The 26,707-nt window shown below is 43.1% G+C and overlaps 1 protein-coding gene across 2 annotated transcripts in view; it reads left to right on the top strand.

Annotated features, from left to right (window-relative positions):
* nek7 (NIMA-related kinase 7) overlaps window positions 1-26,707 on the top strand; it is a 58,961-nt gene that overhangs the window by 22,702 nt on the left and 9,552 nt on the right. For both annotated transcript variants that reach the window (XM_079665197.1, XM_079665198.1), the window contains 6 exons: window positions 4,653-4,793; window positions 5,670-5,732; window positions 9,685-9,795; window positions 13,335-13,443; window positions 14,447-14,554; window positions 22,695-22,789. In XM_079665197.1, coding sequence (XP_079521323.1) covers window positions 4,653-4,793; window positions 5,670-5,732; window positions 9,685-9,795; window positions 13,335-13,443; window positions 14,447-14,554; window positions 22,695-22,789 — 627 coding nt within the window. The remainder of the gene's footprint in view (window positions 1-4,652; window positions 4,794-5,669; window positions 5,733-9,684; window positions 9,796-13,334; window positions 13,444-14,446; window positions 14,555-22,694; window positions 22,790-26,707) is intronic.

Below are 26,707 nucleotides of genomic sequence, written 5' to 3'. Positions count from 1 at the left end.
GGGGGAAAAAAAAATCACCAGCCTCCTCCTGAAGAAATCTGAATTGTATATGTGATGAAGGATATTCTGTATCGCTTGCAATATCATTTCTCTTGGTCCCGGAGGTATGATGCATATGCATTAGGTAAACGAGATGAGCTGGTAAGATGTGCATTTTTAATGGCGCATTTGCTCTTTGAGTGAGTGGGAGGGTTGGAGAGGAGGCCCCCCTCAGATCATATTTTGATCGTCACTGCAGAGTTTGACAGACACGGATCTGTCTGAACGTGCTGAGACAAGGCGGTGCGGTTGTGGATCAGATTGAGAGGAGAAGAAGAGCGATATGCACCTTTGGGGTGAATCCTGCCGGTTGGCTGAGGATGAATATTGCATGGATGCCGTGCTCGGGGGGGGGGGGGGGCGGGTGACTGGTGGGGCGGGGAGGCCTCGCTGCCTGCCAGTTGCTGCCTCGCTGCTCCTTGTATCCCTCCCTGTCTCTCTTGGAGAATACATCCACAGTCATCTGTCACTTTCATGGAAATCATAGTCCATCCTGAAAAGCATGCAAAAGAGGAAATAACCTGAAAATCCCTTTTTCTTCATCCAAGCACTCAACAAGCAGAACACTGATTGTTGGCCACTACTTCTGCTAATAACGTAAACATGAATACATCAAACAACATCACCTGTGTTGGGTAAACAGCTTATTCAGATTTTGAATCAGTGGTCTCAGGGGTCTCTGTGGGATTATTTCACTGACCATGAACCACGGCCTGGGACCCTCATTCTTATCTCCTCTCTTTACCTCCAATTTCTATTTCTTACTGTAATCTAATTGACCCCATCTCAGGCTGAAATATGCAGCTCTCTCTATTGATTTCGAGTGTGGCAAAATGCGGGGTTTATTATGTTAAAATGGAGAGATGCATTTTTAAATTTAGCCGTCTCTGCGTGGATGTGCCCCCGGTTCCTCTCCCTCTCTCTCTGGGAGACAGCAGCACCTCTCTGCCGCCGCTGGCCTTTCTGTGGCAGCCGTTGGCACATGCTTGGCTGTCACATCACACCCTCGCCCCTCTGCTGCTTGTCTTTCCCCCCTCTCACTCTCTCTCCTCTCCCTGTCTTCCGCATTCCCCTCTTCCACTCTCCATGTGGCTTGTCAGTTGTGTTTGGCAATGGTGTCATTATTGGGCCGCCCGAATCACACTTCCTCCGATGGGCTGTCTGTCTGCTCTCCCCCTGTCTCTCTCTCCTCCTCTCTTTCTCCCTTCTCTTCTCTCTCTTTCAATCCCCCTGCTAGTGAGTTGCCCATGGCGGTTGTGTGTCACCTTTATACCCAAGACACGCTGTCCCTCACAGACGTTACCCATAATGCCTTGCGCGCCTGCCACTTATCTCCATCCCCTGCAGCTTGTCCCCATCACAAAACCAGAATGATGGGAGTGAAAAGAGTAAGCACAGCCCAGAAATGTGAGTTAAGCAAAACATGAAGAAAGTCTGTAGTATCACGCTCGGAACAGAATGAGACAGTAGTAATCAATCAGCCTCAAACTGGTTAATGTTTCTGCATTCATTTATAGTCAAGGTCTGGAGTAAGTTTAATTATTTCTAACATTTGATTTGCGATCTCAAATTTGAACTGATTCAACTTTGGCCAGTGTTAAAGGAGCTGCATTCTATTTTTTCTTCAGCATTGTAAGGTAATAAGAGATATGTCTTGGAAGTTTAAAAAAGTGGTTTCGGATAGTTTTGCTGCATGGTTTTCAGACTTTTTTAAATTATGTTCACCCCTTTTATAAGAATGGAAGCCCTGTAAAAGACTCAACCATGTATCCATGACAGAATGTGTGCCATACTTAACTCATTGACATAAACACGGAGGAAAGGTCTACCAGGCCACCCTCCATCTTTAGATCCCACCATTATATTTAACATACACACAAACAATCACATTTAGAAGCAGCAGTCTATAACACCCCCCCCATCCAGTTTTGTTCAGACACTGACCCCTGTGTCATTCAGGGTCATTCCTCTGTGACTTCCTTCCTTGTGTGTAAGTGTGTGTGTGTTTGTCGGGGCCTTGTGTTTCAGCTGGGAGCTCCTGATTGTGTGACACCCGTGTGCGGCAGATGAGACGGCCTGTCACTCAGCTTCGGCCTGGCTGCCCTTTGAAGGCCAGGCCAGGGGGCGAAGAGGTGCCGCAAATGGCCTGTGAAGTTTACATACACTGCCCACTGCTAAACAGATTAGCTCTAATGAAGTGTCTAATGCCGGGGCCGCTGGCTGACATAATCCCGCCTGGCAGCCCGGCCCCTTGGCTGCCAAAAAAGCCGCCCTCCCTCCAGCCCTCTCTTCTGCCCTCGCACGGCCTCTGCTGCCACCCAGGGCGACTCCACGCGGGGAAGTGCCCACTGTTAATCATGCCGGACAGTGTGCGATCTGACATGCAAATGTAGGTCATTGCATATGTAAATGTGTGATTAGGGGGCTGGCATGCCAGGACACATTAGCAAGACTGTGCTCTCAGCAGGCGGTTGTCACAGCGCTTTAGAGGCTCATGCTAACATTTGTCAAGCTACCACGCAGCGAATGAAAGCAATGCCCTCTCGTCCTCTTTGCCCCCCCATCTCACTCTCTCTCTCTCTGTCTCTCTCTTTCTCTGTCTCTGAATGTATATACCTCGATCTGTCCATCCTGCATCCTTGCACAAATGCTTCTGTCACCATTATGACAAGTCACTGCACAATATGGTCACACTTTCAATGTGTCCTACCCTGTACTTATTTAAGTATTATACCTCTCTTCTATGTGTGTTTACTTTAAGTCCAAAGTGAACAATATGTTACTATTGTTAAAACATTCAGTGGTCGCTATTAACAGAGCATTTTCTTTTTTTTCGAGCTGAAGTGATGTTGCACTAAGGTTTGTGAAGCAGTGTCTCATGCTCTCTGTCACAGTGACTCTCAGACAGCTCGGTGGATGGCGGTGTCATGCTGAAAAATGCACACACACCTCGACAGTGTTAAGTGTTAATTGGACTGGGCATCTAATTGGCTCACTCGTCTTCCTTTGGCTGTCAACTTTCAACTTTGAAAAAACAATGAAATGCGTAAATTGGTTGCCAAACAACCCCCACCACCCAGCCTCATACCTATTATGAACAATTGTGTTATTATTCGTTCTTCCCTTCACTGTCAATGTGTATTTTTTTTGTATTTGTAAATATATCCATTGGTTAATCTTTGCAAGAAATGTTCAGTCTTTGGGTTGGTTTTGTCTGCATACATTTAAATGAGTGATGGCAGCATTTAACATTGCCTTATAAATGCATTATACAGCACTATTGTCTTATCTTATTAGTGGTATCACTAATGCTGAAATAATCAGTGGATGGCTGTTTCAAATATGAAATGAATATGTTTTGTATTACTCTTGACTGGACCAGCAATATGAAATTTGAAAGAATATTGTTTTAAAGAAAATCAGATTGGTCAAAAGTAAAAATAATAATTGGTTGCCGCCGTACTAACAGGTGAACAAGTTTCCTTTTTCAGTATTTTGGTTTGATTTTTAGTTGCTGTTTTTTCCTTAGGATTCATTGTCTTCCTTATGTGTTTTATTGCTTGGGAAATTAATGACCTTCTTCCCACTTTGTTTGCACACCTCTGTCCCGAGTAGCTTGCCCCTGAGCTGCTCCCACGGCAACACTGGCAGAAGTGCTGGTGACATGTGGCATTCTGATATCTGTCACCTTCTGTTGGCTCCCGCTGAAGCCTTGTACACGTTTACCAAAAGCCTGGAAAGGTCACACAGGCTGCTATGTGCTTTTTTTCACACATCATATCTTGGGGGCTCATTCTGTTTTATTTTTGAATGTTTTTTCTATGTATTTATAGTAGAAGGTGAGTGTCTCCGCCTGGACAACAAATCATGTCGTGAGAAGTCCTTTAGTCTGTGGCCCTAATGTTAGTAATACAAGTTGTCAGACAAAAGAAGGGAGAGGACTCTGGATTCCTTTGACCTTAAAAACCAAGTTAGGTGTAATGATTAGATGGTCAAATATGTGTGAAATGTTGTTCGTCCCTCTTTAGAGAAATCGTTTTTTCAATTTATCTTAAGAGAGGTCATTTTAAGCTACTAAGGAGAACCCATGCCACCAGTGGTGATTCATTTATCTGCCTAGCAAGTACATTGGAAAAAATCAATCAAAATATAAAACAATGGAAAAAAAACAGTAACTATTAATCAGAAATAAATGTCTGGTGCCAACATGTCAGTGACTTCCAAGACATTCTGCCAGGTCCTGCATGATGCTGTCATAGATCACGATGATCTATGTAAACTACTTTTGAAAAATGAACTTTCTTCCATCTATGGGCTTAAATGAGCTAATATGGTTCAGCGGTGTGCATATTTTACAAGGACTCTCAGCTTCACATCAGCCTAATGCCACGCAAATCATCAGCAGCCTAGAGCAGCCTCTCAGCAAAACAATTTACAGAATCTGGGGCCTCACCAACATTTCCTCATTCAGTAATGTGGAGATTGTTTCACTTGGTTGGCAGATAAATACTTTTGCAAAATGTCCGTTAATCCTTTTTCCCCTTGCGCATATGCTGTGTGAAAAAGCTAGTAGGTGCACAAATTCTAAAAATGTGTTTTTTTTTATTATTCAGAAACCATTACAACCAGACATGGGGCATAACTCACTGGCAAACTTCCAGATTGAGAAGAAGATTGGACGTGGCCAGTTCAGCGAGGTGTGGCGGGCGAGGTACCTGTTAGACAACACGTCAGTCGCCCTGAAAAAAGTCCAGGTGAGACACAGTCGAACACATCACTTTGGATACCGGGTGCAGCCAAAATATTCAGCCAGAGAGATGTTGAACTATTCTTCATTCTTGCTTTTTCTGTATGTCCTCATGAAGAGTTAACCCGAGACAAGTTGTCAGTCTGTCACTAGGCTAACACAAACAGACAGCCAAATATACTCTCACTTTCAGGCACTTTCACAACAATACCTCACTCACCTGCATGCAGTATATATTCGACTTAAGAAAAAGTCATGAATCCACACAAACACAAACTTCACACACAAACACACACTCTGAAAAATAAATTGCATGTCAGTAAGCTGAAAAAGACAAGAACAGAGAAGCAGATTCTGTTCCTTTATGTATGAAACAATTGCTAAATTCCATTGTTCTTTTAAGTGCAACATGACTGTGAAGGCTAATCTACCTTAACAATGTGACTCAGCTTTCTTGAAGATTGTACACACACACACACACACACACACACACACACACACACACACACACACACACACACACACACACACACACACACACACACACACAAAATTGCAGAAATGCACATACATTCAGTATTATTCACTGACTTACACTCATACACACCCACATGAGGATATGCTGTTCTGGTTGAGCATGTATACACATATTCTCACACACACCTTACACAGGCATATGTGTGTGTTACTCAGATTTGAAATACCTGTAGTCACTCCAACGCCACCCTCTAGATAACAGCAACCATGTTTTTCGGTTAAGTATTTTTTCCCCCCCTGTTTTATTTTTTACATCTCTCCATCTTAGCATTACTTGAATATGTCATAACACCCCTCTCTGTCCTCTCTCTCTTTCTCCCTCTCTCCCCTTTTGATCTCTTGATAGATATTCGACTTGATGGATGCCAAAGCTCGGCAAGATTGCATCAAAGAGATAGATCTCCTTAAGGTAAAGAACCAGAGAGAAGGGAGACGGCGTCATGCGCTGCGCTCTGTTCTCTTAAGGTGCCTCAGCTGAGACCTTCCACCACAGGAAAACAATTGATCTGCACCAGACGGCTTGGATTAGTGTGTTGATGTGTGTGTGTGTGTGTGTGTGTGTGTGTGTGTGTGTGTGTGTGTGTGTGTGTGTGTGTGTGTGTGTGTGTGTGTGTGTGTGTGTGTGTGTGTGTGTGTGTGTGTGTGTGTGTGTGTGTGTGTGTGTGTGTGTGTGTGTGTGTGTGTGTGTGTGTGTGTGTGTGTGTGTGTGTGTGTGTGTGTGTGTGTGTGTGTGTGTGTGTGTGTGTGTGTGTGTGTGTGTGTGTGTGTGTGTGTGTGTGCGTGCTTCCTTGCATGGTTATGAATGCAGAGGGGTGTTTGAGTATTTGTGTATTTTGCACACGAGAGAATGAGTGTGTGAGTGTACAGTACATGTGTATTACTGTCTCCACATGTCTCTAAGCTTTTGTGTGTGCAGGGGAGCATCAGTGTAACATCCCTCCAGGCTCACATTGACTCTTTTTTTTAAATGCCAAAACTATTGTTTTTTATCTTTTTGTAATGTTTAGAGTCGGGCAACAGTGCATCAGCATGGACATTTAGCAGTCTCCCACATGTGTCTCTTGATATTTTACCTCCTCCCTTTTCTGATTTTTGCTTTACTTTTTTTCCCTTCCCATTAAGTGGGGCTTTCATTGATCAAACCACCTTAAACATGTGTCAGCTGGGATGCTCTCAAATACTAATGAACAAACTAATGACAGCTTCTCGATATCTACCCCTGTCTGCAAGATCCGAGATGTGTGTCAGAGCCGTCTGTGTTTGTGGATTGATTGTGTGTGTGTGCTTTCCTCGCAGCGTTTCCCACCATATAGGAAGCCTTTGTGCGCACGCCCATGCACTACAGGCAGTTTGTGTGCATACACACCATCACACATTCACATTAGTGGAATAAAACAAAACCAATTAGTTTGTACCACTCAAACACATCAGTGAAGGTCCCGGGGCTCTTTTTGCCAATCAAAGACAACGATACTGGGCTGCAGTGGAGACCCTGTGGAGAGCTGTAATCTGAGTAGCAGATCATTGGCTTGACGACAGCAGACATCGCTCTGTATCCCTGACCTCCTAACAGGGGTCAGGGCGGGGTTAAATGTCATACTTTGCCAACTAAGTTTTCCTTTATGCATTTATTTCTTTCCAATTACACGGATCCTCGTCCTCCGTACTCTTTTTATGTGTTGTTTCCATTCTGCTCACTCCTTGATCTCTTCACTCCTTTTTCACCCAGTTTCTATGTCTATCCATCCATCCTGATTTCCCTCTCCCTGCTCGTCCCCCGTCCCCCCCCGTCCCTACAGAGCTTTTTGTTCCCTTCTTTTCATCCTGTAAGCTGATTGCTAGTGAACATGGAAGTTATGCCCGGCCCTGCGCTGCCCAGCCAGCCTGATAATAAAGGGCTGAGTGTGAGAGAGAGACAGTCCTTCTGCCTTATCCCCCGCTAGACAGGCCAACAGGAGATACAGCCAAATCAGAATAATGAGAGGCACACTGGCATGGGCCGACTGGAATGAGACACACACACACACACACACACACACACACACACACACACACACACACACACACACACACACACACACGGCCTCTCAACAGTCTGCTGCCTATTTGTTTGTTTGTCTGTCCGTCTGTGTTTGTGTCTGCTCATTCATCTGTATTTTCCCGCTCTGACATGATGATTTCAACTTGAGAATCTCACTTCTCATTCTGCCCTTTTGTCTAAATCCTCGCTGATAGGTTTGTTGTGTTGCTGAAATAGCCCGCTCCCTGCCAATCGTCTAGTTTCACCATTCCTGAAATCCCACAGCTGTGAATTCCTCTCGCTTGTGGGTTACTATCAAGCCTGGATTATATTCTGGAGACTAATGATCTGCCCTAATCAGCAGTGAGAAGCTGTAATGATGTCTGTGTGTTTGCTACTCTGTGCTTTGTGTTTCTGTAAAATGGTGCGTGTGTGTGTGTGTGTGTGTGTCTGTGTGTGTGCATGCTTGTCTGCATCTGATTAGATTATACCAGAGGTTTACTGACGAGACAGAGAATTGGCAGCAACTAGCTTAATTCAACCCGGCGATCGCACACTATAAATTCACTTTAATCTTTGGGTTTTCCTGTGAGCCTTTACATTTATTTTGTAGAAGTGTAGCACATATTTACTTTACCTTCTAATTGACAAACAACCCAACATTGCACATCTTCTAATTTTCTTGTTCAGTGAATTGAAAAAAATCTATAGGTCGTGTTTGTGCTGGACATTGAAATCTGTATCATATTTCATTGCTGAAAGACACTAGAATAGAAAAAGAATGTATCATTGATAATTGTTCTACCTGCGGCTTACCTATTAGCATGTCATTCCGTTTGTAAAGACACTTTTACCCAACGTTTCATCACGGTTAATTTTATACCATCAGATTGCATTAGTCAGTATCTAGTCGTTCTTTGAAACACATCACCAGCTCACCAAATATATCACTTTAGAGTTTTGCATCATTAAGTAATTACACACGCTGGTGGGTCTCAGCCAGCGTGTGTAATTACATAATCATGCAATGTGATATCCCAATGAATGATTGTTGTATTGCATCCATCATTTACATAAACATCTGCATGTGAACACGTCTCTTTATTTCTCTGTATCCTGTGCCTGAGGTTCAAGTAGTGGAAGAGGCGTGGGATGGGGGGGGCTGTTGGGGGTGTTAGAGGGGGGGGGGGACGACGACTTGTCAACACTCCCTGGCTGTGCTACAGTGTGGAGCCGTGCACAACTGCCACTCTGAGCCAAAAATACATCTGGCAAAAGAGGACAGGGAGAAGGAAAGATGGAGATATGAGGAAGGAGTAGAGAGCGAATGGGGAAGGGGATTGTGGAAGGATGCAGAGCCGGAGTGGAGAGTGTAGTGTTGCGTAGTGTAGTGTACTGCGCTCTCCTCGGCATCATTCGGAGCATGAACATTTCTTTAATCACAGCAGAGAAAGCCGAGTGGAGGACGCGTGTCACACTGCTCCGTCTGCTCTCATCACGCACCCCCCCCCCCCCCCCCCCCCCCCCCACCCCCCCCACACTACATTGCCATGCCACACAGCTCCATGTCTCCTGCTCTCCACATATCACTATCTGTTCCCCCCTTCTCTAACTCTGCTCATCTTATCCCTCTGCTGCTCCTTTTTTCCTACCTCACCTTTTGTTCTCTTTCCCTACCTCTTCACCCTGCCCTGTCTCCATCATTCTTTTGCTTGTCTGTGTCACTGTGTCATTTGTTTCTTACCCTTCATTGCGCCTTTCTCCCTCCCTCCCCCTTTTTTCTTCTTGCTCTGGATGGATAGAGACTTTTTGTTTACTACAGGGAATGCTGTTCCTGCCTTATTGACCAACCAACAGGAAGGAATCTCAGCCAGAGATGAGCCTGGAATGCTTGTTTTTCTGACTGCCAGCCATGTCAGCCTGTCACACGTGTGTGTTTGTGTGTGTGTGCGTGTGTGTGTGCGTGTGCGTGTCTGTGTTTCACACATGGGTTGTTGTCATCACAGACAGAGGGATTGTTGTGACATCCCATCCAGCTTTGTCACACTGAAGGACAAAACCGCCTCATTATGTCCACACTTACCTAATATGGAATTTTGGTTTTGATTTAATTGGTGATGAAAGTACAGTGGATTCCAAAACTCCTAACATGAACCTTGTTTATTCATCAGCTGATGGGGTTGTTAGTTGCTAGACAAGTTAGCAATAGGATGCAACTGTCTGTAGCTTCTTCAATAACTGACTGATCAGATAGTGTGACCATGGAAGCCCTTAATGAGACAAGTTTCATCAAAATGTCTCCTTTTTTTATTTCCTTAATGACCATTTTTTTCTCCCACAGCAATTGAACCACCCCAATGTGATAAAGTACCATGCGTCTTTTATTGAAGACAATGAGCTGAACATAGTCCTGGAGCTGGCGGATGCAGGGGACCTCTCGCGGATGATCAAGGTAAGGAATCACAACCCTAACCTCTACAGTGAGAAACCCACTATCAAACACTCTTACCCACACTTCTGGAGGTAAGGCAGACTTTTTTTGATGTGATCATGAAAAACTTCAAGTAAGCCTTAAAGGAAACACACTAAACTGTCTTGGTTTATCAGATTTACCAAAAGATCAAGTGAGAAAGTTCCAGTATATGTAACATTTCACTATGACCCAGTCCAACCTCATATCACACATTTGGTGTCAAAAGGAATGCTGGCGAGGAGGCTGCAAACTGCTGACGTGGCCTTTTAATAAATGAAGGAATGCTCGCAGTCGGTCAGTGGTTTGTTGTTTTTACAGGATTTGTATTACCTGGACACTGAGTCAATCTGACTCATCCATTCAATGCTGAAACCAACAACCAACTAATATAATGCTTCCCGCAACCTCCTTTAATCCCAGCAGTCTGCAGACTGTCAAAGGGAAGTTGTTAAGAATCAAGCAATGATTAATGCTCATAAAGATCCAGCATGTGTTGTTTGTAGGGGGTATGGGGAAAAATGCTCCGCTTATTTGGCTTTCATCTCACGTTTGCCTTAAATGTTTTATATATTAAATCTTGAGGTGAGATCTTTTCATGAAAGCTGTAATCTGTGGTAATATTGTAATGAAGGAATTTGATGTTTTAATAGTTTGTTCCTCCTCGTGTACATTACTATTTTGCCACACTAAAGAAGTCTGTCCAGCTTTATTAACCTGGTTGAGAAAATAGATGTAATATTTCTATGGTTTCAACCAGTTAAGTCAATATTTAGTTGAAATATAAGCACATTTCTGTGTGATTAAATGATAGAAATTGCAGCTTTGAGCCACGTGAATACGTAAAGTTGACCGTATCTTTAACCCATACTAGCAAGGCGTTGTGTGGAGAGAATTTCTTGTAAGAATTGGAGCAGAAAGAAAAGCCTTGTTCAAAAATGGGTTGCGATTACAACCCATGGTCGCCCTGTTATTCGGCTATGAGACCAAAGCCCCAGTTATTCTAAGAACCTGCCTGTATAGCAAATTAGTGGTGTGCATATAAAAAGCCTGGTCTTCTCCCATGCATAAATGATGCTGCAGCGTTGTATCGGCATAGCTCGACAAGCTGTTTGCAGTCATACTCAGCAGCTCCACATCCGCGCAGTTCAGCACAGCAAATTAGGAGAGGCGAGGATTAGTGGTACAAGAGAGTGAACATGGCAGGCTCAGCACACACACTAACACATATCCGGTATATCCAGTACACACACACACACACACACACACACACACACACACACACACACACACACACACACACACACACACACACACACACACACACACACACACACACACACACACACACACACACACACACACACACACACACACACACACACACACACACACACACATCACTACATACATACAGTACGGACATAGAAATGTGCAGACACAACCATAGCAAAAGAAACTCACCCGCATGTTAAGTGATGGACTTAACAGACAGACAACAGACAAACCAGTTAGCGTCACTGCTATCTTAGCTTAGCATTCAGGCTGTGTCACATAATAGCTGATGACAGCATACAGTCGTAAGCACAAGTACACTCCTCTGCTCCTCACCATTTGTCTCCTTTGTTTTTCTAATGTTACCGTGGCAGTCCAGAGGTGTGTGCCACGTATAAGCCCCCCCCCCCCCCCCCCAGGCTGTAATGTGAAGTAAACACATTCGAACAGTGTGCCATATGTAAAACAGACCCCCCCCCCCCCCCCCTCCCTCCCATGCATGAATTTAACATTTTTTATTCTTTTTGATTTTCCATCCTCCACACCGCTCTCTCCTCCCTTTTTTTTTTTTCTCCCTCCCTCAATCTCTATAACTCTCTCTCGGACCATCTCAGAATTGAAATGAAATCAAATGGTCCTTGATTTGCATGCACTTACAGAATATTGCATGTGCAGTGTTTGCTGTTAAAGGCATGGAGAAGAGGAGGGTGGTGTTGGTGGGCTTCCCCATTGACATCAAACGGTCCTCTGATATGGAAATTGGAGGGCAAGGGAAGAATGGCTTCTCACTGAGGCTTTGTTTGGATGTAGGCCAAGGTCTATCCCTCCCTCTCCCTCTCCCTCTATCTTCCTCCATCCCTCTCTTTTTCTCATACCTTCCTTCATGTTCTATATCTCTTACCCTCACCTATAACCTACATTCTTTATCGTACTTCATTCTATAGCTTCACTTTCTCCTGTCTCCCTTTCTGTCTCTTTCTTTTCGCTCATCTCTTTCACGTTGTTTTTCTAGGGCTATGCACCAGTAATTCAAACATTTCTGTCTTTTCAGCCCCATGACCCCTGACCACACTAGTGACGGTTATTCTATTTCTATAATGGATATACCTTGTTCCTACTATATACTTACCTAATGTAGTGTTTACATATTGTAGCCTCATTAAGAGAACACCCTGAAGAGGCACAGAACTGGTTGGAACAGAACAACAGGAAACATGGTGACGCAGGAAGACATTGCCACAAGTTTTGATTCCGTTCGATAATCATGTTTGAAGTTGCATTTTGCAGTGTTGCTTAGCACTTATCTCAATGTGTTTCAGTAGTTGTGGTAAGAGCAAGTTTGTGACACAGTTCCCATTGCTAATGTAAGTGTCCTGTTTGTAATGTTGGTAATCATCATTTTGCAGTATGTTATATTATAAATATATATGTTATATTATAAATATAACATAATTAGATTTTAAAAAATCGAATTACAATGTGGTGGATTAAGTTTATTGCGAAGGAAAAATGTCAGTCAGGTCTTATTTATCTTGTTACTTAGGGTTAGCTTATGTACTGTTGCTCTTAATAAACGTTTTTCTTGGAAAGATTCCCTAAAGATTGTGCAAAATGCTTCATTTCTAATTAGGACTCTCATCAAACCTAGTCTTACCCACTGCTGTTTGAGGAAGACTTCCTATACTTACTCGCTGATTATAGCCACTGTCAATCAAAAATGCATGAGGCCTAAGTTGTTTTATGTCAACTCTGTCCCCATCGTGGCTTCTCTGGGGATGGACGAAACTCTTGATGATACAACACAACTTCCTCATGCCCCCAAATTAAATAAATAAGCCAAAAACAACTGTGACCACTGTGCCATTGAAAGCTGTACCTAAAAAAAGAGCTGTGTGCCAGATGGGGGAGTTTTGGAAGGTACCACAAATTTCCTCTCTGTTCTGAGAATGCATGTGCTTTCCATTGAAGGCCGTAGAGAAAATGAGCCAATGCTCGGTTAGGAGGGGACCGGCTGGAGGAGAGGGGTCTGGGTTCCATTAGCAGTGGAGTCAGAGCTGGGGACTGTGGCTGGGGATGCATGCTATACAAACACACACAGACATCCACAATTCTCTACCATTTTGGTATTCCATGCCACACAAGACGTTTTCCCACTCCTGTTAAAATATTTGAGCTGTTCCGTCTTTGAGGTACGCTAGTGTTGCTTTTTGATTTTCTTATTTGGTCTGTTTGTGTTTACTCCACAGCACTTTAAGAAGCAGAGGAGGCTTATCCCAGAGAGAACGGTGTGGAAGTACTTCGTCCAGCTCTGCAGTGCGCTCGAACACATGCACTCCCGGAGAGTCATGCACAGAGGTAGCGCTGATGCAAATACATACACGCGCGCGCACACACACACACACACACACACACACACACACACACACACACACACACACACACACACACACACACACACACACACACACACACACACACACACACACACACACACACACACACACACACACACACACACACACACACACACACACACACACACACACACACACACACACACACACACACACACACACATATTAATTAAACGAGGACATTGGCTTATTGTTCATTAAAAGTACAAGATAATCGTATAATCTTTATAACTTGAGCCACAATTCAAGTTTTGAAAAGGTTTTATAATACTAATGGAAGATACATACTAGTTAGAGCCTAGCACGGCTTCTTAAAAATGAAGTGAATGAAATGTTCAGTTTGATCAACCTAGTTGCATATGACAGGAGACTTAACTGTAGGTGTTAAACAACACAGAGACCAGAGAACACAGTGTTTATGGGCCCATATGCTGTCGAACCAAGTCCTGGATTCATGTACACACACACACACACACACACACACACACACACACACACACACACACACACACACACACACACACACACACACACACACACACACACACACACACCTACAGGTGGTGTACTTCCGTTGGCTGACTCTGATTAGGGCACAGGGACACTAATGAACCCTGAGTTCTGGGCTTTAATGACCACTTAACAGAGGCCGCCTATTCAAAAGCCGCTTACAATTATATTAGAGCAGTACATTGCGAAGGCTGATGCAGGTCACATTTACATGATTTCAGGAAAAAGTTACAGAAATGGTCGGGTTACGTCCACATTGATATATTTTCAATAATATATTTTTCATCCAGTAAATCTAAATATTAACTTGCACTTTATTTTCTGAATGAGTATATTGCTTTACTGTAGCCATTGTTGCCCCTCAAATGTTCTGTCATGAAAAATAAGGTATGAAAGCTCTTTTTATCTACATTGAATGACTCTTTCCTCTTCAGATATCAAGCCAGCCAATGTGTTCATCACAGCTACAGGAGTAGTGAAACTTGGAGACTTGGGCCTGGGACGATTCTTCAGCTCCAAAACAACGGCCGCTCACTCACTAGGTAATTTGCAAGAGTCTCTACATAGGTGGATACACACACTTGAACACATGCTCTTTACTCACTCATGAACACACAAATGCACACTCAGACACTTTCAGTCACAGCGGTCCCTAGTAATAATCACCCAATGTTGGATGTGTTTCATTAGGCATGGTGAGCCCAGAGCCATGTGTCATGTAGTCATGGATCCTGGCCACGTCTGTGCCCGCCCCTTCATAGGCCACTTAGCCACTTCCTGTTGCCTTGACCTTTAAACCTAACACAGATGAAGACTCAACAGAGGCCTTCCACACACAGCTTTGATTGTGACTGTGAGCCATAAAACAAGCCAGCCAACTTTACAATCCGGGTTACTGTTGGCATTGATGGGTGTGTTTGTCACTTCTAGGAAGTAAAATGATATAGTATTTGTCAGAATGTTGTGTTCAAAGAAGCGAGAATTTTACATTAGGCCTATTTTAAGACATATAAGTGTTTTGAAACTGACAAACTGAATGGTACCACATGTTCATGCTTTCTTTAAGGCATAAGGTGTTAATGACTGAGGCCTTTTACTGTAAATCTTTAGGAGTCAGGCCTGTTTCCTCAAGAAGAGTGCGAAACAACATTTAACTGATTATTCATTTCCAAGGAAACATACTTTTGTACCACCTTAAGCTTTATCCTTCCAGTGGTAAAATATATCTTTCCTCAATTTACTGAAGACATGAGGTTTAACACAAATACAGAGCGAGACTCACATACACACCTTTTAAGGGGTGTCTTAGTGTTTAAAACACAAATGTACCTATTAACAATTTGTTAACTGCCTGTTCCAACCGGCCTTCCTCAATTTGCCATATTTCAAAGCTTATTATCTCCTCTACCTTTTTTGTTGTCTATCATTTCAGTAAATATTGCTGGACAATAAAATAAAAAAAAAGGCAGGCCATGAAAGATATATTGAAATGAAAATAAACAGTTCAGGAAAAGAATCAATGACAACACTTCAACCTTTCTAGAGTATTCTCAATAGCAGCATCAGTGAAAAATGCTGACACACAAGCAGCATTTAAAAGATATATTGTGTTCTCCTTACGTTTTCATTCCAACAAAAACATGTCCGTATAGAAAAATTGCCAATGAAACAAAGACAAAAAATGTCATCCAGTTGCTTGAAAGAACCATGTGACGGTCATCGGTTAAAGAACACTTTCTTATATGTCACACAAGTTATTCTGAACAATTTTGATTTGGTTAAATTCATTTGGCGACTGTACAAACACAGGAGCAAGTTGTAGTTGCATTTTGTTTATACATTATTTTGATTCAGGTGTCTGATCTATATAAAACAATATAAATCACATGTGCAAACGGCGCCTTTCTCTTTTCTTTTTAGCTAACTTCCCTTAGTAAACTGTATTAATAATACGTTTAAAATATCTCTAGTTCACTGACAAATGCACTTAAGCTGTTGCACGTTCAGTTTTATATGTTAAAATGTGACACAGACACCCAAACACCCCTGGATGGTTTCAGCTTTTTCATAGATTGGAAAATGTAGAAAAATGATTCTGGAGACGAATATAAACGCTGTTATTCACACTGTCTCACATCCCCATCTCAAACTGTTATTACCACAAACAGCGTGCTATTCTCAGCCCCTGTACAGCAGCGGCCCAGTCGTTTGAGAAAGTGTGAATCACATGATCTGCCGAACAGTAGCCCGATCATCTCAGCAGCCTGCAGTGCCAGCAGAGCAGAGTGGAGTGAAGGCTACTGTGATTGCTCATTAAATGTTGAGTCCACAGCACCCTCTTTAGGCGGACAAAGGATAGGCAGCCCCATGAGTACAGGGCACCAGAATACTGTCAGCATTCATCGCAAGCAATCAAGACTGCCTCAATAATATCCAGACAACTGCAAAAATCACAGGTTTATATTTGTTAAACACATATGTGACGTAGATGCATTTCATTTAAAACATTTACATCTGCCCTCATAATATTTACTCACAACAAATGGACAGGTGACGTTTGCATATAAGATTTTGCAATGGTACATTTTCTAAATACTTTGAATTTTGTTTTTAATATTTTAACTGAGAATTAATTTAGTGGAGGATTTTGTACTGATGATGTCCCTGAGTTAGTGTGACCTGTCGACACAAGGGACTCGCAGTGCGTCCTCCTCCCGTCCTCTGTCCATGACTTTCCCCTTGACATTTCTTTCCGTGTCTTTCAAATAGCAAATCTCCTCTGTCTTTTTATTTGTCACATATCCTTCTCTGCTCCTGCTTTTTCTTTACTTTACTTGTCCTCCCTTCTCCTTCCCTCTGTCCCTCCCTCTGGTGCTTTGACTTTTAGTCAGACAGAGAAAGACAGAGTTTGGGTTGAATGGAAGAAAGAACGGCTAACGGAGTGAGAGTGAAGTGGAAGAGAGACGAAAGCAATATGTCGGGGGAAAAAGGATAATAAATAGAAGAACTATTGACAAAGAAAAAGAAAAGTAGAATGTGTCGGGAGCGAGAGAAGAAAATGTGACAGTAACACCATGAAGAGAGAGGAGAAAGCAAGCAGGGAGGGAAAACATGTTGGAGGGGAAAAAAGGGGGAGAGAGAGAGAGAAGGAGGAGAATATGACAATGACAAAAAATGAAGGACAAAAAGGAAAGCAAAAGTGAGAAAGAGGGATGGAAGGTGTGTGTGTGTGTGTGTGTGTGTGTGTGTGTGTGTGTGTGTGTGTGTGTGTGTGTGTGTGTGTGTGTGTGTGTGTGTGTGTGTGTGTGTGTGTGTGTGTGTGTGTGTGTGTGTGTGTGTGTGTGTGTGTGTGTGTGTGTGTGTGTGTGTGTGTGTGTGTGTGTGTGTGTGTGTGTGTGTGTGTGTGTGTGTGTGTGTGTGTGTGTGTGTGTGTGTGTGATCACGTGGCAGTGTGGGTCTGTAATGAGCCAGCTGAAAAGTGTAGCAGGGTGGTGGAGATGAGATGGAGGTCCAGGCATACAGCCTGTCAGCTACTAGGTTTTCAACTGAGCCGCTCAGCAGCCTGCACACACACACACACACACACACTCAGTTACCGTATTTTTGTGTCTTTTACACAATCACTGAAATGCTTTTAGTCTCTTTGCCTCCTATACAGTTGTATATATGCTCAAAGACACATGTGCATATCCTTATGGCGACACATGCATGCACACATGCAGAGGTAGATGATCTTGAACATACACGCAGATTTGCAGCTTACAAATAAACACTCAGTGATGCATATACATCAACACTGTCACAAGACTGGCAAAAATACACACAAGCATGCAAAAGACACAGAATGTTTTCTTTGGGGAGGATGCCTATATCCCTTGCCCTAACCCTGGCAGAGTTGGATTGAAAAGAGAAACAGAATAAAAGAACAGGAAAGCTGAAGCAATCGTTGGAGCAATGATGGACTAGTCAATTGGCAGTAATAAGTAGTATAATATATCTGCAATTAACACCTGTAATGAGAGAGGTGTTAACGATAAGTACCGGGGAAAGGGAGGAAAAGGAAAGAAGAGAGGAGGAGGGAGAACAAAATGGAAGCAGAAAGACTTCAGGGAGGCTGATGTTGAAAATAATTATGACTATTTCAACATGTATATAAAGGCTTCTTCGTATAAAGGCAAGCAAACCCTGAAACAGAGAGGGTAGGAGGAAAGCCAAATAGGAAGTGAGGGATGAGCAGGACATAACACCAACGAAATCATAATGGGAATATAGGGGAACACAGAGAACGCCTTCTGACTACAAGATTAAGTCTTTCTAGCTTTCCTGCTACCTAGAACTTTACGTGTTATTGGTTCAAATACAAAAGGGCACAGGTTTCCAATCTCGGAACTATGCTTAAAGGTCCCATGTCATGCTTTTCCGGTTATTACCCGTCCCCTTGTGTGTTATGAAGGTTTTTCGGCATGTACATTAAACGGTGTGCAGAGTCACAAACACTCAAAGTACACCCTGTAGCGAGTAAAACTCTAACACAGAAAAGACCTGTCTATGCTGCCCCAGAACACCTCGTTGGAGATTTCTCTTTTTCTTCCTGGGTACAGTGACGTGACCATACCCAAATGGACCAATCCGTGGAGCTCCTCTCACACACACACACACTCACTCACTCACTCACTCACTCACTCACTCACTCACTCACTCACTCACTCACTCTCTCTCAGTGGTGAAACTGTGGGGCGCTTACACTGTAGGTGTGCCGCGTTTGGGGGTGCGGGGGAGAGGTGCGGGTGCTAGTGGAGCCTCGCAGATGGGCCCTCAGCACCTTCCCACGTCCATTCGCGATGTCTCGCTGTCTCTCAGACCCCACGCAGCAACCAGGAAATGAACCCAGCTCACACTGTCCGCTCCTCACAGCAGCGAGCCCTGCAACGTCCCGCCAACACGGCACCCAGAACCCATGCAGCATTCTCATCTGTTTGTCATTGCTGGTGTCATTTTCTGGTTGCTAACGCCATTGTAACACATAATCACTGATGTTCCGCTGTAACGGTGGTGGACTCATCAGAACAGAGTGGGCGAACTGACCAATCAGAGCACAGTGGGCTCATAGGGAGGGGGGGGGCAGGAGCTGCAAAAAGCCGTTTAGGACAGAGAGTGAATACACATACTATCCAGAGATGCTGTATGAGAAACCAATCTGAGTTTGGAACATTGAACAATGTAAATCTATTCTAGTAGACCTCAACAATGGAATTATGATCAGTAGAAATGGTCATGACATGGGACCTTTTATATAAGAGCATGAATCATAGCCTTTGAGATTACAGCAAAAATGTTGCTTGCCGTTAAAAATGCTGAACTGGTAATGCAGCACAGATTAATGAACTTTTATATTAAATGCATCACAATGTTTAAATGGCTTGTAAACAATTTAAAAAGGAATGGTTGGTATGAAAACTGCAGCCTTAATCAATCAATGTATTTGAAAGATCACTAATGTTGTTTAACATAACATTCAGAAGGGGGTGAGAAGTGTTTTCGTTTTTTGTTTATATTGGATGGCATCTCACCTTCTATATAACAACGATTACCCTGTTTCACACAGAATACACTGTTGTCCCAGCCATTCACAATAATGGAAATCAATCCCAACATGACTTTCAATTTATTTGCATGAATAAGTAATGTGCCCTTGATTTAGCATGCAGAAGGCGCCTCAGCCCAGCGCTGCTGCCTTTCTATTTCTACGCCACTATTAGCATAAGAGAGGCTGATTCTTTTTAATCAACTAATAATGAATGTTAGGGGAGCTTGTTCAGACCGCACTATTAGACCTCACACACACACACACACACACACACACACACACACACACACACACACACACACACACACACACACACACACACACACACACACACACACCACAATACCAACCTGATGACCAATTAAAACAGCAATCCCCTGTTTCTTCTTCCACTTGCTCTCTCTTGTGTATTCTCTGGCTTTGCAGATTATTATTTTTGGAATGACAGGTAACATTTCATTATTCAAAAGTTGCAAATTTAAGATGAAAGCTTTTTCTCAACCCAATTAGATTCGCACCAAAATGAAAAGCTTTTATTTCAGTTCCCATACACTTGAAATGTAATAGCCCCCTCTGTAATAATTGTATTAATTGCATTGGCATTAGTTGATTTGACTCTAACCTGGTCATGTGCAGAATGGCTCTGGAGAGTTTGTGTGCGAGTGCTGCTGGTGAGTTTGTATTTATGGTTTTTCCTACCATTTTCCTGCTAGACAACTTTTCTCCTGCGTTCTTTCCACTCTTCCTCATAGCTCTATCTACCCATTTGACCCAGTGCACAATTTGTATATATGCTAGGGACAAGACTGTCTTGGTTTGGTTATTAAGAAAACTATTCTGCGAAGAGAGAAAATAACCCAATTCAATACATTGAAGTTAGCTTTTACATTTACCAATTTGGCCGAGGTGTACTCTATGTCCAAAGCAATGTTCAAATAAAGTAAAACTGCTTTTTGAATTTTGCTTTAATCAAACCTCACATTGTAGAGCAACGAAAAGGTCCCCAAAACTTTAATTTTGTGCCCCTGGTGTTAAGTGTGGGCGGCTGTGGCTCAGTGGATAGGATGCTGGACCAAATTGCTCCTCTGGGGATTGTCCACAGTACTGAATGTATGTAAGTCGCTTTGGATAAAAGCGTCTAACAAATGACATGTAATGTAATGTACTGTTTAAGATTCCACCAATTACTCAACAAGCTAATGACCAGCCACAACTGCAAAATGTGGTCAATGAGACACCTTTGAAAGTGTAGTACTCTGCCTTAAAGTTTATATGTTTGACTGATTTTGTCAACACCAGGTTTTGTCTAAACAGGGCAACAGGGGCACTGCGCCCTCTTACTGTAGGCTTGTGCCATCATACCCAAATGCAGATTTTCCCTGTAAAATGTTAAAGTGATGCCAGAAAACAATATTTATGTTAATCAAAAACTGTATAATTACTAAAAAAAAATTGAAAATCGAGTCAAATTGACTGTTGGACGGCATTGACTGCTTTCTTTATGGGGAGCTCTGAATAAATAGGGGATCGATGTCCGGTCGGTCTGCTGGTGGATGAGTGGCAGGTAGCAGGCTTACACTTAAACTGTGATTTCTGAATTAGATTGTTTCTTTTACTGTGCTTTTTTCTGTAGAGGAAGTAAAGATACTGTAACATGGGATGTATTTGTTGTTTGAGGTGCAATATATGACTCAGCAAATGTTAGACATGAACAAACTATTATGCCGGAAAGTTGGTGGGACCGTAACATTTGGCCGGAAGTGACGTTGGCGCCCTCATACTAGATTTCTCTAGAAAAACCCTACCATATTGTCACAACCGTGTAAAATCAGCGGGTTTCATTTTTTAGCGCATTTCTAACAAGTAGATAAGTCCTAAATACTATATAAAGAAAACAATGCAATGTTGTGTCCTCTATCTCATGTGGACTTGGTATTCAGCAAATGTGAACAAATCTCTTAAACTTGTAAAACTAGTAATTCCAGTGAATAAAGGGAGAGTAAAAGATCAGTTTCAGGTTAATAATCAGTACGGATCACAAGGAGAATGCAGGAGGATGTTGATTATTTTGACATGTAAAGCACAAGCTCTACAGTATGCTTTGTCATGTACAGCGCTGCTACTGATGGATGTACAGCGACTCAGCAGAGCCACAGAGCCAATGTAGCTGTCATCTCCATATGTCAGCAAGCCTCCACTCACATGTGTGCTTGAAAGGATGTGGACTGAGAGCTGCTCAGCACTGGTTAGAGGGCTGGTACAATTTCCATCCGCTAACCATATGTGATTAATTTAAAAACCTTTGCTGGATTTGCTTGATGGACTTTTACATTGGAAATCACAGCAAATAGAAAGCAAATGAAAAAAGCAAGCAGGCAGTCAGACTCGGCTCGGAAAGCTTCCTCTAGCGTGTTATATGGATGTGATGCTGAGCTGTGGTTCGTCTCTGCGTCCAGTTGGGTGAGGGTCTGATTCTCTGGAGCTCTGCCAGCCGCCCTGGCAGTTTGGGATTCTTGAGTTTCCAAACCAGATCCAGAAACGGGCAAACTTTTTAAGGCTCCACCGCTGCTCCCTGGGCGTATTCTCTGACTACTGTTTCAGATCATTACCGAGCCGCAGTAATCAAAACTGATTTATGTACGGTGTATTTAGTGTGTGACTGTGTGTGCGAGTATGTCTGCTGAACATATGTATGTGGTACTTTGCATGCGGTACTTTGCACACTGTACGAGTGTGCATGATAATATCCAACCTCATGAAAATATCATCTTACTGTTGCTTACTTTGAATTAACAGGCAATGATGGAAAGTCTCCGTCTAGTCTTCTTTCTTAAGCTTTGTTACAATATGGCGAGTGTTCCTTCCTGAATGTGTCACAGAGTGAGACTACACCTCCATTCCTCGCATGCTTTCCTGTACTGTGTGAGGTGTGTCAGTGATGACGTTGATGAACTGGGGGAAGCATGGGTTTGCATTGCAAAATGTTAACTCTCTCTCCCTTTGTCTTGTTCTCCTTTTCCACTTCTGTCTATCTCCCTCTGTCCTTCTCCCTCCCCCTCTCCCCCTCCCTCATTCTCTCTCCCTCTATGTTCCAGTGGGTACTCCGTACTACATGTCACCAGAGAGGATACATGAAAACGGATACAACTTCAAATCTGACATCTGGTCGCTAGGATGCCTGCTCTACGAGGTAAACTATGGGGATATGTGCACACGCTGTCACCCCACTCGGCTGTAGGAGTGACATGAGAACGAACACATCGCCTCAGACACACACACATACACAAGCAAACAAACTATCCACAACATATTAGAGTACTGTAAGAAAATACATACAAATACACCTGCACTTTTCCACATGTTTATACTTTATCCACTTCAAGGCGTAAAGTGAAAAAAATCCAAATTACATACACTTATTGTAATAATATATTCAAATGTGCACTCTTATCCCTCCTTTCCCTTCACTCTTTCACTGTGGCCTGGTGGACAGGAGACCTTTAGACTCTTTAAGGTAAAGTTATTTAGCCTGGGAACCTGCTAAGCATTGAGAAGCTGGCGAGTGAAGGGAACTGACATGGCCATGTGTTTTAGATAAGGCCGCCCAGTGACACTGACTAGTTTGATTAGGCAGCAGCAACACACCACAGGGCTTTGACACAGACCACACTGAGTTGAAGCGAGAGCGTGAGGAGCACAGCGGAGGGAACAAAGAGGAACGATGGAAGAGCAGAACAATGACAGACATGGATGACAGCAGTCAATCTGATTCCCACCTTGCAAACCGTCATGTGCACTGAATACACACACACACACACACACACACACACACACACACACACACACACACACACACACACACACACACACACACACACACACACACACACACACACACACACACACACACACACACACACACACACACACGTTGAGAGACACACTGTCGGCGAGGGAAACACCCATATTTCCCTCCCCTCCTCTCTCCTAACTCCCCTGAGTTGCTGATCACTTGGGCTGCATTTCAACGCACCAGTGACTACACCTTCTCTACAGCGCCTCAGGCATGGAGAGGTGGAGAGAGCACGAGGAAGAAGTTTAAGCTCAGCTTGCAGGTCATGGTTGCTCAGAGACCATAGTCCTTCATGCTAATTAGTTCCCCACAATGCACTGCGGCAATTCAGAGCTGTAGTTGGCTGAAAGTGGTGGATGCTGTAGGTCACATTCAGTTTTTTGTTGTTGTTTTTTTACATGTCTGGTGTGTGTCTGCTGTTTTAGATGGAATACGCTACTTATACTGTTAACAAAAAACAGTGCGATAGTTTATTCTGTTGCATGGTTTCTGCAGGTAACATGATTACGTAATCTGAACTAAAGCTCATTCAGATGTTGCTCATTTTGTTAGGATGAGATAAGTTTAGGTTTTCATTTAGGTTTACTAACACAATACTGTGACATACATTGCCATACAAAAGTAAACTATTCACTTAACTTTTTCATTTGTTGCCCTTTATTTATTTGGCAACAGTGGTCATAGAAACAGGAGATGAAAGGAAAGAGGGAAGAGAACAACAGTCCACCCTGGACACTACTTATTATTTTCACTATTTCCTTTTATACAACGATCTTCAAGCTTGAAGTTTGAATATGTACAATGTCTACATGTTAAAGAGTTGAACATTTGAATAAGTCCCTCAGCAAAATCATCAGACCTTTTGGTTTGTGTTCAATTCTTTCAATATTTTGTTTCGGAAGCTGTTCATTTTTAAATTGTTATAATGCATGTGCAGCCTGAGCATTGATTGTTTCAAAGTTTCAGATGGGGCACATTTCATTGATCATTTATGAGTTCCACCCTTTAGGACAACCACTAGGAGACACAGTGAGAAAGAAAGATGGAGACCAGAGATGAGGAGAGGGGAGGGAGAACTAGAACAAAACTGAAAAAATAGAAGAAGGCTTGTTGCTCCCTCTGGAGGTCAGGAGGCAGGGAAAAAAGATGTAAGGTGCAAAAGTTTAGGAATCTATATAGGAAAATATAGGTAGCCAGAGAAGTAGATAAGCAGTTGGAGTTTTAAGAGAGAATGAGAAGACTATAGAAGGTTAGAAGGAGAGAAAGAGCAGAGGGGGAGAAGTGGAAAAAAACAAATGGCGAGAGCAGGTTTATAGATTGCTGGAGAGAAGAGAAAAATGGGGTGTGTTCTTTCGGAGAGAAAGAAACAGAACTCCAGCCATCAGGTCAAGGTGAGCCATGCGAGCAGCCTGTGGAGATAAAGATTTTACAGCCTTATTGTTGCCAGAGCAGTGCTCACCACGTCATGCATATTCCCTTTGAAGAGCAGCCCCTTCTTGGGAAGAGGGCTCCGCAGTGCATTCAGTGTCAGGAAACTTCTCTCCTTCTCTACAAAACTCTCTCCTTCCCTCCTCCTCGCTCTCTTCTCCTCCCTTCTGCTGTGTCTCCCTCCATATGCCTCCCCTTTTCACACTTAACCTTCAGGCATATGGAATTCACATATAAATCCACGCCTCATCCCTTTGGTACTCATTGATTTCCCTCTGAACGTACAGTAGGGGCCGAGGATTGAGCTGGTGTGTGTATCCCATGGAGTTCGGTTCCTTATGTGTGAAACGGCTCCATTTGAGAACGCCTGCATTTTTCATTCTAGCGCCTGGGGGTCGGGCAAGGGTCCGAAGGGGTCCGCCCGTCAATACCTGGTCATTGTATCTGCGTCCATCTTCATCTAGCATTCTGTTTGATCCCTTTCTCCTCGTGTCCGACCTCATTACATCCCCTGACCCTGCCCTGTGCCCCCTCACCGGAACCTCCTACGCTGTAAACAAGGATGCTGCACTGGCTGGTTTTGTGTCCCAGGGAGACCCGGAAGGTAAGGGGGGGGGGTCACTGCCAGTGGATGAGATTACCCATTCCTAGCGCTCTCTCCTTCTGCCCTTAGTCAAAGCCCACTCATATTGGCATATCCCCCCTCCCCCCCTTGCCCAGTGTGCTCTGTAAAAGAGATGCATTTTACACACACGCTGTAGGTCTCCAGCTTGTATGGATGTTCTGCATTTTTATATGAAAGTTAGCAGAGGAGGGAGGAGAATATCTTAGTAGCTTTACTGGAATGCGTCTCCTTCCTGTTGGAGCTCGGCTATCCGTACCTCTGACTGTGCCCAGGCCTCCTGCCTCACCCCTCTCCCTCCACACTTGTTTTGCTGTTGGTTTTATGAAACTTTCAAAACGCTAGGTTCCCAGCAGATTGTGTTTGCATGTGAGTAGTCGGCCCTGTGGCTCTCTGTATGTTCTTGAAAGTTGGAGTGGGGTTATAGATGTAAAAGACAGAAAGACTGCTCCTTTTCAATAGCTTTGGTGTCCTTTAACCTTTTTCATACAGTGTGTGTAGTTGTGGAAGCGTTAATGTTGAAAGAAATGTTAGGGACACTTTTATCCAGCGTTTTTGTGGAATTTTAATTGAATTAATTAATGAGACTTATAATTATTATTTTGATCTTTGGATTGGCTGTATGGCTGGCCTTTCCACCGAGTTCAGGCTACGGCTACGTTATCAGGTTGCATATAAGTCTTAGGTTTGTGAAAATTGAAATTGTATATTAAATATTGTTTTAAAAAAAAGGTACTTTGTAGTCTTTTAGCTTTGACACAAAATCCTTCACCATTGTCTTTTTGGTCAACTTTATCCAGTGTGTGAGGTAACTCATTTCAGTTTCTATTATCCAAGTGAATATTGATAACAAGCTTAGTATTTTACAGATTCAAGTTTTCTCTCTTTGTTAGGCGAAAATTAACAAGATGTTCTTTTTGCTTTGAAAAAGAAAACGAGAGTGGAGTAAGTGATGTCATTGGAATGGCCTAACACAATGCCACACCGATAACGCAGACTACCTTGGCAGGGCTAGTCTAACATCATGATCCTCCAAGTGTCAGTATCAGGCTCTGCTGAATCTAGTAAACTATCTGACCAATTTGTGTGAAATATGTCACTTCCTCTTGATTCTTGCAAACCCATTGTTTGACATTTTGAGAAATATACTTATTTGCTTTTTTACTGAGCGTTAGATGAGAAGACAGAGACCGCCCCTGTAAATA

Source organism: Notothenia rossii, assembly GCF_949606895.1.
Source record: "Notothenia rossii genome assembly, chromosome: 1".
NCBI lineage: Eukaryota > Metazoa > Chordata > Actinopteri > Perciformes > Nototheniidae > Notothenia > Notothenia rossii.
This window is presented reverse-complemented; position numbering and strand designations above follow the sequence as displayed.